Source organism: Megalops cyprinoides, chromosome 12 (assembly GCF_013368585.1).
Source record: "Megalops cyprinoides isolate fMegCyp1 chromosome 12, fMegCyp1.pri, whole genome shotgun sequence".
Taxonomy (NCBI): domain Eukaryota; kingdom Metazoa; phylum Chordata; class Actinopteri; order Elopiformes; family Megalopidae; genus Megalops; species Megalops cyprinoides.
In genome coordinates, this window is record NC_050594.1 from 36,939,285 (window position 1) to 36,952,732 (window position 13,448).

At 40.5% G+C, this 13,448-nt stretch overlaps 1 protein-coding gene across 1 annotated transcript in view; it reads left to right on the plus strand.

Annotated features, from left to right (window-relative positions):
• ltk (leukocyte receptor tyrosine kinase) overlaps window positions 1–13,448 on the plus strand; it is a 96,015-nt gene that overhangs the window by 65,849 nt on the left and 16,718 nt on the right. Inside the window, exons 20-26 of the mRNA XM_036541517.1 lie at window positions 5,406–5,592; window positions 6,558–6,648; window positions 7,110–7,174; window positions 7,613–7,742; window positions 7,821–7,918; window positions 8,248–8,340; window positions 9,613–9,714. Of these exons, the coding sequence (XP_036397410.1) occupies window positions 5,406–5,592; window positions 6,558–6,648; window positions 7,110–7,174; window positions 7,613–7,742; window positions 7,821–7,918; window positions 8,248–8,340; window positions 9,613–9,714 (766 nt within the window). The remainder of the gene's footprint in view (window positions 1–5,405; window positions 5,593–6,557; window positions 6,649–7,109; window positions 7,175–7,612; window positions 7,743–7,820; window positions 7,919–8,247; window positions 8,341–9,612; window positions 9,715–13,448) is intronic.

Below are 13,448 nucleotides of genomic sequence, written 5' to 3' on the forward strand. Positions count from 1 at the left end.
AAACATCGAATAGCCTATGCCCATTGAAATGAAATAAATTATTTCGAACATGCTTTTATTGAACAAATTGCACATGAATAACCGACCAATTAAACAGAACATTAATTTGAATACGACATTATAACTATAAGAAATTAAAGTTATATTTCCCCTGTTCCCTTTAAAATATTTTCTTCTAAACCAGAAGTTCCCAAATTCTTTCCTATGAAGGGCCAAAAATTAATCTGGATGGAGGGCCGCAGGCCAAAAATAAATGTTGATGTGATGTGAAATTACATTACATTAAAATGTATTACATTTTATGGAAAATTAACATTCTAAATCTAAAATAAAATTTCAAAATAATAAAACTATTATAACATTACTCTTTAATCTGCTTAATAGTAATTTTATTAATTTGCAGAGATGATTGTCAAAAACATAAAACATCCATATGCTTCTTTTTGGGAGCATAAACATATTTAATAGGAAAGACACCTTTCTGACAGAAAGTGCATGCAACTGAATGTACTTTAAAAATGAAGGTGAAGACAGCTGTATTGTCCACATTTGTAATCAAGAGTGGACATTTGACTTCAACTTGAAAAATTGACAAAAATATAAAGTCAAACATCATAGTGACAACACTGAATAACAAATCAATATTGGATATTAAGTTTATGTTGAGCAACGTTTAAGTTACACATCATCACAAAATGCCCCCATATGGTAGCTATGAGCCACAATATCAAAACGAAAATGAGCTTCTCATTCACAGGGTCACTCAGAACGATTTGGTAATTTCGCTTTATAGTAACGTTGGCTAACTAATAACACCAACAACAGATTATTGGTCGGAAATACAACAGAATCCGCTGACCCGGGCTGCCAGGTTTGGCATAATTATTTTTCCTAATTGGTAGTGATTTCACACTGACTTGTGTGACTGAAATGGTAATAGTTTGGTTTCCTTACTGAGATCGTGTCAACTTAATAAAACAAAATAAAACATGCACTTTAGCCATCAATTTCAACACCCGTTCCTGCGCAGAATTAGCCACGGTTTGTTTCCACGGTTAGCAGTTTATTGTAAGTAAACACTTGGCAACACTTCGTGCTTTAGTACTTTTTCCAAAGCGAACCTTGTCGGGAATCGGTTTTGATAGCGTGTAACACGATTTCAGCTTTTTATGTGACATCACTTGAAATCAGACTGGCACCCCTGTCGAAAAGGCCGACTGTAGTTTATCAGAAAGACACGCTTCTTTAGTGCATTTTATTTCCTATTCACCCAGCCTGCCCCTTTCCGCTCATTAGTGGAATGTCGGTTTTAAGGGACGCGTCATCTTACTCGGAAGAACGTGGCGGCAGGAGCGCATAGCTCATGGAGGGCCAAAACAATGGGAGCGATAGGTCAAATGTTCGCATGCTGAGTGTGAATGCATAGCGCGTGTAAATAAAATGATTTTTCTTATTTATGGCGTTTCAGGCAGTCTTTTGCGATGTGTTTATCGCGCATGTTAATATCGCGATGACGATGGAAATGTGATTTATCAGTCAGCACTATAAGAGAGTAAATGTGGACGGTCTTTAAAGTTTGTTTTTAATTCTGTTTAATATTCTGAAAAATTGTCTTTCAGACATTCAGCTCAACTATGGCAGTTCAAACAATGTGAACTTAATGTTAACCTTTTAGGAGAGGTGAAACAATGGACTGTGTATTAGTCAGCAAATACAGAGTAAGGAAGGTTGCCTTCACATTTTTTTCGAATATCGCTGTTACTGAGAATCCACCCGTGGAAGAAGCAGGTGTCTTGCAAACCCTTGGGAATTCATTTTCTCAAGATTCCCCCAAACAGCACAACATATAAAAATGACTTTGATGCACCACAGTTTACAAACACGTCTGAATGAATGTGTGAAGACAAATTGCTCCAGCACTTTATCACAGAGACAAAGACAAAGATGTGTCTGTCACAGTACTGGGGGCCAAGATGTTTGTTCTCTGAGAGAGCGGTGTGAACAAGGACATGTATGTATTTATACTAAACATAAAAGGAAAAAAAAAACGTTACACCTCACACTTCACCACAAATATACTAACACTCACCATGGGCTTTGTGTTAAAATTATAAATTGCTTTGTTATTGTAACTGAAGGATGAATATCTTTAGAATGGCTAATGGTTGATTTATTCCCTAACCAGGTCACTGTGCACAGAATTGCCTAAAGGAGTCAGTAGGGAACTGAAAAATGACTGCTATTAACTTTGAATTTTTCATTTAATTGTTCATTATTTTTTAATTGTTTGTATAATAAATAATAAAATAATGTGTTTTGACAAGTCAGAGAGTAGAAGTTATAATAACATTTACTTCAGTCTTGTGCAAGCAATCTTCACTGACCAATATTATAATGACTGCTGCTATATTGAAGTAAAACTCATAATAATACTTCTATGTGTTTAATTTTCTTCAGCAACAAAAAAGTATGAGAGTGAGGGAATATGTGGAGTTTCTGAGCATGAGGCCAGCCTAATCAGTCATGTAAACATCCATATCAGTACATTAATCACCTCTTACTACTGCCCCTGCTTTAACCTTGTATAATCATTGTGGATGACAAGGCAGGACACATTCTGGGAATTTTGTACATGCACCCATGGCCAATTTTACAAGTCAGTTTCATGACTGTCACAACATCAGATTGTGCCAATATCCTCCATAATGATGTAGAAAACTTACTGTCTGTTCATATGCTTCATTGTTCAACCCCAGGAATACTATAAATATGGCCCCCGCCATCTGATATTTCAAAAACTGAGGAGTAATTTGTTAGGTTTAATAATGTTTGTTAATTTATGTCATTGTTAACCATTCACTGAACAGTGTGTCCTCTCAAATGTACTGCTGGACATCAACAATCAAAGCAAACTTTAATGTACCTGTGAAAGAGGTTTGGCCTTGTTCTCCTGTGTTGGTATTAAATGGTGAGTAGGTGTCGACACGGATGATAGTTTGAAACACGCAACACTAATTGTAACATGCTGTGATGTGACTCCTGTCACATTCTGTATTCTTGCCTTCTGTGCTGAATAAAGGCCATCTATAACACAACTACACCCTCTCGAGTGAAAGCTGTTCTATGAAACACAGTCATCACCCAATCAGCAGCCAGTGTTGCTGAGGATTTGCCGTAGTATCCCAGCAACCTGTGTTCCATTGGTCAAGCGGACCACTTCATTGGTCCAGATATGAATAAATATTTTCTCCTTTACAAACTAAAAAAAATGATGCTGAAGACAAGATTGAAACAGTGCCACTGGTAATATTGTGGAAATATACAGTAGTTAGTGCTTTGACTTCACTGCAATACAGCAGCATATTCATCCTTTGGATTCTGGCACAGTGAATGTATTAAAACATTCCGATATCTAGTGGGTTCCATTTAAATAAGGAATATTTTTCACCAAGCTGTACGTGAGGGGATAAGTGATATACTCCACCTAGTCAAACATCAGATTGTGCTAGCCATGGCAGGCACTAGGTTATTTACCAGGAGATACAGTGAAAGATTGCAAGGGATCTTTATTCAGGCTCTCTACATTCTAAACATTGCTCATTCTGTGTTCTGTTCTCACTGTGCTATCTGCATGTTCAGTAATACACTGATGCAGAATAAGCATTACTTATTGTGGATAGAGACACAGGGTAAAGACAACATAGAGAGCAATATCTTGTGATGAAACAGTACCATACTGGACTTCAATGGACTGGATACAGATCTAGAGGCAATGAGACTGTGGATGCACCTCTCTCATTACTTACAGTAATTTGAATAGTAGTATACATGCCTTGCTGCACATTAAGACACACATCACTGGAGCAGCCCACCTTTTCTTTTAATCTTTTGTATTCTCTCCCAAAGGTTCCAGGCATTTCATAACAAGGGAGAGGAGTATGATTTAGTTCTCTCATTTCTCAGTTCAGTTTTGATGCACATGGATCTGATATCATAACAGTACTTCAGTACTTTTCTGTAAGGGTCTGGATTTTTTTTTGGGGGTAGGCAGCAATTTAGTCAGTATTAAGCTTGTGAAATGTGCGGTGATCCACTCTGATGGCAGAGATTCAAGCATAGCTGTGTGTGGGAACTTTTCTCCCCACAGTCACAAAGAGTGGCTTGCTCATTTTACTAGGTTGAATGGTGGGAGACTGTCACAGCTGTTGCTCAATTATGGATATCCATCTATGTTTTTATCATGTTACAGACAGTCTTGGCCTAGACCCAGGGTCTGCATTCTAGGAGTTCCAAGAGATTATCAGATCCACCTCTCACAGCCCTCACACCAGTGTGCTCTCAAATACAGCAGCAGTAGGCACAGACAGTTGTAGACACAAAGCCTCTGGACATCCCTCAAGTCTTTAGTTAAAGGAGTTGATACCAGGCTTACAGCACAAAGCAATGGACTTTATCAGATATCGTGTCTTCTCGGCTCTGCTCTGACTGTTCCATACAACTTGTGGGTCTGGCTAGGAGCTGGTGAATTGTCACACAGTGCCTATTGTATACCGTACATGTCATAGCACTCCTCAGATGCTACCAGGAACTGGGCACTGGGCCTGCATCCCCAGTAAAGCCTGTGTTTCAGAGCACTCAGCTGTTTCCAGATTCTAGCTGCATTGATTTTAGTAGGCCATAGGGTCAGAATGTTGGCCAAAGTTTGGAGGAGAAACGCTCAGGCCGTTAACAGTGTCTCTTCACCTGAGCTCTCCCCCATGCAGGTTGGTAGTCTGTGTCCGGGGGCGTGCCTCCCTCCTCCCCACCCTTTCAGCATCTGTGCATGAGACCTGGAGACAAAGGGAACCTTTCATCACCATGCAGTGCCCTCCCCAGGCAGACTACCAACCTACATCGGGGATGTGGCCACCTTCAAAGAGGGTGAGTCCCCGCAGACGTAGAGCCAGCTGGGACTTGAAGAGCCCCTGTTTAGACTTTTGCTGGTGTGTGTTCCTAACCTGCTTAAATGCTGTGCTTGGTGATTGCAATAACCTTTTCATCTTTTATTGCAAGTCTTAGGAATAGATGCTATTCCATCAACAATATTTCACAGCAGCATGCTAAAATATCTGTGTTAATGTGTGAGGTAGGGTGTTTTGGATGAATATTGTCTTTGACTGTTTTGTGATTGTACTTGGACATTCAGGTTACCCATTTTGTGCAATGTGAGAGTGCTGTGATAACCCACAGTTAATGTAAGTTTCTGTGGAGGCACATTATCACCCCTTTTGTAGCTTCATATCTGTTCTGGAGTATTTTGGCTCATAAGTGTGTTACCAAAGCAGCTTCAACTGTGATCTAACAAGTCTTTCTCTGCTGCACTACCTCCATACACCCCTGCTACCCTTCTCTGTGTGTCGCTTCAGTCTACTACCGCAAGAAGAACCAGCTGCATGCAGCCAGGGTTCGACTGCAGAGCCCCGAGTACAAGCTGAGCAAGATCCGCTCCTCAACCATTATGACTGACTACAACCCCAATTACTGCTTCGCCAGCAAGGTGGCCTCCCTGAGTGAGCTGAAGGAGGTGCCTCGCAGGAATATCACACTGCTTAGGTATCATTCTGGCTTCTGATGTATGCATTTTTATGTACTATATTTGTGATTTTGTTGTATTTTATTTATAGATAGGTCAGGTAGGACTCCTCCTTTAATTCTGTAGACAAACCACAGTGGCATTTTCTGCTCCTCTTTCAGCTCTATAGGCAAACCACAGCAGATCTAGGAGGCTCACTAACTCCTTCTTTACCAATTGAAAGGGATGGAAGTTTGGGCAACAGGTCTAAAATCATTGAGTGTTTTAGGATGATAATTCTTTGTAACTGGCCAGCTCCCACAGTTTGGGTACCCTTGGTGAGAGACATTTTGAAAAAGTGATACACAATACAGCTGATCAGCATCAGTTGACCAGCATGAGCTCTAAGCAGGTGGCCACTGAATCTGTCTGGCCAAGACTTGTCTTTTCTTTGATTTTCTGAAAATTTCACTTGACGTAGCACTGGTCAAAAAGAAATCTGCACACTAGCTCTCGCCCTCATAATGTCTTTGGAAGTTCATGTGATCTTGTCCCAACGCTATTGAGAGCTATCAAAAGCTATTTTTTTGTCTGTAATGATGAAACAGAAATGATCAATTGCGTCATTCATTCTATAGCTTTTTTCATAGATCTTAAATAGTTTTATCTTGAGTGCTGGTGACTCACCACACCTACTAATGTGTAGCCCACACTTGGGTAATGCATGGTAGTCCCGTAGGATCAGGATGTCCGCATACATCAACAGAATTGAAGAGCTCATATTTTCCATGCATAGACAGAACAGAGTCAAAGGTTTCCGAAGTTTGATGTTTCTGTAAAGTAAGTAGTTATCAACTACTTAAGGCACATTGTTTTAATACCATTACTACATTTTTGTAGTAATATGATAACCCTTGCAACAGAGTGAGAATGCTATGTGTTAGCCAGGTGGTTGGCATCAGGTTCATAACAGATTCAGCCTGTCATTCTCCTGGGGTGGTTCTAGGGCCCTTGGTCATGGTGCTTTTGGGGAGGTGTATGAAGGCCAAGTCTTGGGAATTGGTGGAGACAATTCAGCCCTGCAGGTTGCCATCAAGGTCAGTACACACATCCCTGAATGGGGTAGAAGTCAAGGCAGTGACTTCATTGAATGTAGAGGATGAAGTCATTTCTAGTGATCCTACCTTTCACCACTATGGCAGGATGTGTCTATATTCTTTTGATAAGTCTATCCTGAAATGTTTATGTCTTTCAGAATTTAGAACAGAAAGACTTGTTCCCAAAAAGAGTTCTGGCATGAAATTAAAAGAGGCACAGCCAAGAATTCTTAGGCTGTGCCTCTTTTAATTTCATGCCTGGCATAATGAAAGTAATATAAAATAACAAAAGAAAAAGCTGTCCAATTGAAATCACCTCAGAGTGTTTTCCTTTACTGTATGTAATCATTTCATGCTTTGTTTTGTTTTTTACCTGGCTAAATGTTTTATGGAATCTGTGCTTGGGTTTTTCTACATGAAAAAACGTAACATGAAATTTCTGTAACCATTCTGTTTGACAGACTCTGCCTGAAATCTGCTCAGAGCAGGATGAAATGGACTTCTTAATGGAGGCCCTGATTATGAGGTGTGTTTGTCTGGAGTACCCAGAGTGCTTGTACAGCTTGATCTCACTCACAAAACACCCTTTTAAAGCACATCAGTTCCACAGTGATGATACACTATGTGTGAGACAGGCAGGAAAGAAACCTAAAATATTGCTGGCACATTTGACCTCCAGCTCTCTTTTTTCCTCTCATTCCACACGTGGTATGGGAATTGATTTTCACAGCTGCTGTTTTATTAGAGTCAGGCAAGTAATGTATGATGATCAAGGCTACAGCAGCTGCTTCCTGGCAGGTTCTCCAGTGCATTACCTTTTGGATCTCAAGTGACCTGCTCTGCAGCAAAGACTTCACTACCCCAGACAGGAAAGATTTCAATCCCAGCAGGTCTCAGTGTAACAGATCCTGACATAGCAGCATCACAAACATGGGCATTGAGCAGTGCGTTACTGTTTCCACAGTAAATTCAGCCACCAGAACATTGTGCGCTGCATTGGGGTCAGTCTGCAGATCCTCCCCCGATTTATCCTGCTGGAACTCATGACTGGAGGGGACCTGAAAAGTTTCCTGAGGCAGAACCGACCCAAAGCTGTGAGTGTGTGTGTGTGCATGCATGTGTGTGAGACCGAGAGACAGCACTGCTTACCTCTGGTCGGTGTATCCTTGCAGGGCCAAACCTCATCCCTCTCCATGCTGGACCTTCTGAACATGGCACGGGACATTGCATTTGGATGCCGCTACCTGGAGGAGAACCACTTCATCCATAGGTCTGTGCTGCTCAGGGTCAGCCCTGGATGCTGACATGACAATGCAAACAACATTGGGACTACTTCATTACATACATTCTTTGAAGACCAGTCACAATCACTTTTCAATTATATCAGTTAATATTTCATGAGAAATTAGTTTTTCCTTTTAAAATGAATGGTATTAGTGTATTTTTGCTACTTGGTTGTACTGTATTACCATCCTGCCCCATTGCATAAGCATACCTTACTGGATTCCATAGGAAATTACACTACTGGCCTGGATATGGGAAGTAGACAAGTAAGCGGTCAGGAGTGAACCAGTAACCTAGGATGTTTGTGCTCTATAGAGACATTGCAGCCCGCAACTGCCTGCTGACCTGCCCTGGGCCAGGGAGAGTGGCTAAGATTGGAGACTTTGGGATGGCTCGTGATATATACAGGTACAACTTACCACCCTTTTTAGTGCCGCCTTTCTATAAGCATACTGAGCCTGTTAATGCCATAACCCTCCGTAAGGATAGGTAGTAAGAACCTGTTCATCCTTCTGTGTCAGAGGTGGATGTTTTGGCATACAAAGCTGAACATGCCTTGATGAACATAATATGACTTGTTGGCCAATTCTGCCTTGTGCGGGAGAACAACCACAAGCAGGTCAGCACCGTGCACTCTGTGCCAGCATGGCATCTCTGGGATTCTGACCACAGGCCTCTATGATGTTTCTAATGTGGTCACAGAAAGGTTTTCTACCCACAATTCCTAGTGGTATAACGTGGATTCAGTTCAGTAGCAGGTATGTCAGTTGTTGAATTAAAAAATGTTGTATGCTGGAATGCACATTTAAAGACTCTTAACACATACACACGCACATACATACACAGAAAATATACATGCATTATGGTGTTATGAATAAGACATTTTTATATGAATTTGATATGCAGATGAATGAGGGGTCTGATTTCTTACACATCTGGTTTGAGGGTTTGAGGGTCCATAGCTATAATTTCATATTTAATTTCATCACTTAAGCTCTGGATGAAGTATGCACTTGTGATATAAGGACTGTGCTGGACATGTTTTAATATGGTTAGTAAAGTCCTGTTGGTACAGACTCTTGCCACTTCATCAGATGCACTCCGTATAGGAGTTTCAGATGAATGTAATAACGTACTGTAAATGCACTAATGGGTAAATATTTGACATTTATATACATTTACATTTATTCATTTGGTAGATGAAAGTAGATCCAAAGCAACTTAAGTAAGTGAGGCAGAGCACAACACAAAAAACATTCACCCATTACAGTCATTACTGGTTACCCACATGTTTTTAAAGCCAATGGTTAGTTTCAGAGATTTTGGAATTTTTGTTCAGTGTAGGTGAAGAGTCCTCCCTCAGACTTAGCAACAACATCCACCATTACAGGACTTATAACTGTATCATGAATTGTTCAAAGATTTTACCTTTCATGAAGGGTAAAAAATGGTGACAGCACATGGTTCAAGGGTAGACTCAAGCCATCAAGTAGCCACCGGCCTGGCACAGTGATCCCTTTATTAGTTTATTACAGCAGTCTGTTGTAAATTGATCTTAAATCTCTTAAATTGGAATTTGACATAACTGGGAAAAATGCATCCAGTGCTATGCCCTGCCAGAGTGAGTCTTATATCCTGCCAGTGCAATGTCCCATAAGCTTATAATCTCTCCCTCTGCAGGGCCAGTTATTACAGAAAAGGAGGTCGTGCCATGTTGCCTGTCAAGTGGATGCCGCCTGAGGCCTTCTTGGAGGGTATTTTCACATGCAAGACTGATATCTGGTAATGCCCACACATTAGCTTACATTCCTTCAGGATCCACTCTCACTGGACCTTCCCCTTTAGTGGTCAGATGGAACAGCTGCAGGACAGCTTTGTCATGCGTTTAACGCTCACTTACTCTTTCACAGAGACAAGACATGACAGAGACATTCTCCCATCAGTTGTATATTTATAGATGCCAAAACCACTATTATTTACTGGGATTTCTTATGGTTATTCTTATGCCAGCTCAGATAATGGCACTATATCCAACCCAAGTTGCTTTGTCTTTTTGTAGTTAAATGTTTTAATTTTTGATTTAAAGATTTAACAAATTAAAATGTACCGTTTCTTACCATTAGTCATTGTCACCAGGCCAACCAAACTGCCCTTGACTTTCAAAACAAGTGCCTTCTTGCTTTAGCCTCCCCATAGCTACGTAGCTAGGCATCTGAAATACCATGGTAGTATCTAACATTTTTGACAAATCTCGACACACACTTGGAAGCTACTCATAGGTATGATTTCATACTCATGGGTAGAAATATTCATTGTCCTATTCGTAGTCATATTCATCATGTGTCAACATACAGCATAATCTTTTTTTATGACTATGAGACAAAGTTTTAATTCAAGTAAATTCCTATTTACATAGTTTTGAAAAAATACATTTTTCATATGATATAAATTGTTTCCATGCATATTATCAGCATGAACCTCTTTGCCTCTATTCTAAACTCGAGTTCATTATGGTTTTTTAGATGGGTGATTAGTCTTTACATAGATTTCACACACTATCCATTTTCTCCCAAGTTGCTCACCTGCAGTAAAAATGATACATTTTGTTGAGTTGTCCTCTTTTCTGTATTCCCTTTCTGGGGATAAAGTGTCACTGAGGATCTTTAGGAAAATTATACCAACAAGAATTACATTACATAATGTAATATATGACCTTATATACCTCAAAACTTCCAATAACAGCCTAGTCTCCAATAAACGCCGTGGAAAATTATATTTATTTTTCATGACTATAAAATGAAAGAGCAGTGGGTCAAAATGCTTACAGCAGTCCTATTTATTTTTTGTGGCTAAAAAACGAACAAGCTTTCTTTCGGATCATGGTAGCCTAAATTCACAGTGATACTATTATTCTTACAGACTGTGCTCTCCCATCATAGGTTGCAATGACAACGTTTAACTTACTTTATTAGTGATTTCTGTTTTAGTTGCTACCAAAGAGCACTGTATAATGTTTGTTAAGTAGACTTCTTGGGAAAAAACATGGTGAATTTTCCTGGTCAGTTCAACTACCAATAACTTGCAGAAGCCTGAGGGCTTTAGGTGAAATAAATGCAGGTCTCTTATTATCGCCGAGTCTCCAATAAACTCTGGTAAAGTTCAGTAATTAAAGCAAATAAACCCCTCAGCGTTTATTGGAAGTTTTACGGTAGTTCTTTTTTGCACAGAGAATGTTTTTAGTCTTTTAATATTATCCTGCGAGTGCAATTTTAAAGATTGTGGTATAAGTAAGTAGCATATGCACCGTGTGCACTCTGTAGAAATAAAAGTTTCCCTAGGGAGGTAGATGTTTTCTAATTGTCTGCACTATAGTGTTCTTCAAAGGTTGTGCTTTTTTTGTATTTATTTGCATAGAAATACATAAGTCAGCTGAAAATCTGTGCTAAATGCTTTACATTTTTCATTACCTTAAGTAAATATGCAATTAACTGCAATGAATTCAGATTCAGCATATTTACTGACATGTTGAAAATACATCCTACTGCTCTGTCATTCGTAGACATGTACATATTCAAGGTTATAGCACCCCCTACCGGTATTAGGCCCATGATTGGTTGTTTTTTTGCACGGTAGTCGCAAAACCAAACATTTCCATAACTAATCATTGTTCTTTGATCAATCAGTTTAGCAGTATCAGTATGCATCTCTGGGGTAAAGCAGAAAGCATGTGGGATTGATTGATTTCAACCCAGTCAGCACAGGTAGATGTGAAATTCAATCATTACTGTAGTGCTATTTCTTCCGGTGTGAGCGGTGAACAAGATGGCGGTTTAAAATTGAGCTCTCCCTATCGGTCTTACAAACACTCCCAAATTCAAGGATAGTCGTCATAAAGTTATACAATTTTTGAGAAAATGGAAGGGGGGAAAAAAGAAAGTTGTTCGTGGAACATCGATAAACCGCAACAGAAGGGAAGAAACAGACCCTGAGATCGACCACAGCGTTGCGCCAGAAGAAAGGGGCGACTGCCAGCAAGGACTCACTAAAGTCTTAACGATCCTCCGGGTGGTCAGCGAAGTCATGCCAATGGAAATGAACGGTCTTAAAAGAAGAATTTTTTGAATTCCAGGAAGAACTCCGTCGGGGCATGAAAAGGGAACTACACAAACCGAGAACTGAAATACTCCAGAAAATCAAAGAAAATGCCGAAGACCTTAAAAACGTGATTGGAAGGGTAGAGGAAACAGAACAGCGAATTGGCGAGACTGAAGACTGGAACATTGGGGTAAAAGAAACACCCAGATGATTAAAATTCAGCGGGCACAACAAGTTAAAATGATGGAGCTTGAGGGTTTTTCAAAAAGGAATAACATTAGACTATACAATGTTCCTGAAGGGATCAAACAAGACTCCGTGGCTAAGTATGTGGAAAACTTTTTCAAGACGGAGCTGGATGACATTAGCCACATTGTGGACCTCGGCATACAACGGGCACATAGGGCACTGGCCACAAAATCTCCTAGAGATGCACCACCGCAGTCAATAGATTCCTCCAATTCACAATAAAAGTCTTGAAAGCTGCCTGGAAAAAAACAAATTTTCTCCAAGGTAAGCGTGTATATTTTGATCATGATTATGCAGGTGAAGTACTGAGAAAGAAGAAGGAATATTCCCCCATTAAACCGGCACTGAAAGAGAAAGGCATACGTTTCCAGACTCCATACCCAGCGTGGATGTGAGTGTTTCTGAACAGCGGCACAAAACTGCAGAAGGCAGCAGAAGATCTGAGGATGAAGGGTTGCAACTTGGATCCCATTAAGAAGACTGCCGATGCGGAGGAGAGACTGGCGCAGCTTCTGCCATGGGAGGAACTGTTGCCAAACTGTACCCCAAACTGCTGCCACAAAGTTGGAAGCGTACAATTGTCTAAAATGTCTTTGTATGCTGTAGCATTAATGTTACCCTTCAATGGAACTAAGAGGCCTAGCCCAAACCCTGAAAAACAGCCCCAGACCATTATCCCTCCTTCACCAAACTTTACAGTAGGCACTGTGCATTCCGGTAGGTAGCGCTCTCCTGGGATTCCGCCAAACCCAGATTCATCCATCAGACTGCCAGATAGTGAAGCGTGATTCATCACTCCAGAGAATGCGTTTCCACTGCTCCAGACTCCAGTGGCGGCACGCTTTGCACCACTCCAGCCATTGCTTGGCAATACACATAGTGATGTTGTGCTTGTGTGCAGCTGCTCGGCCATGGAAAGCCATTTCATGAAGCTGCCAACGCACAGTTCTTGTGCTGATGTTGCAGCCAGAGCCAGTTTGGATCTCTGTAGTGAGTGATTCAACAGAGGATAGGTGGTTTTTATGTGCTACGTGCTTCAGCACTCAGCGGCCCCGCTCGTAAGTTTGCATGGTGTACCACTTCGTGGCTGAACTGTTGTTGCTCCTAGACACTTCCACTTGACAATAATAGCACTTACATTTCACCAGGGCAGATCTGCCAGGGCAGAAATT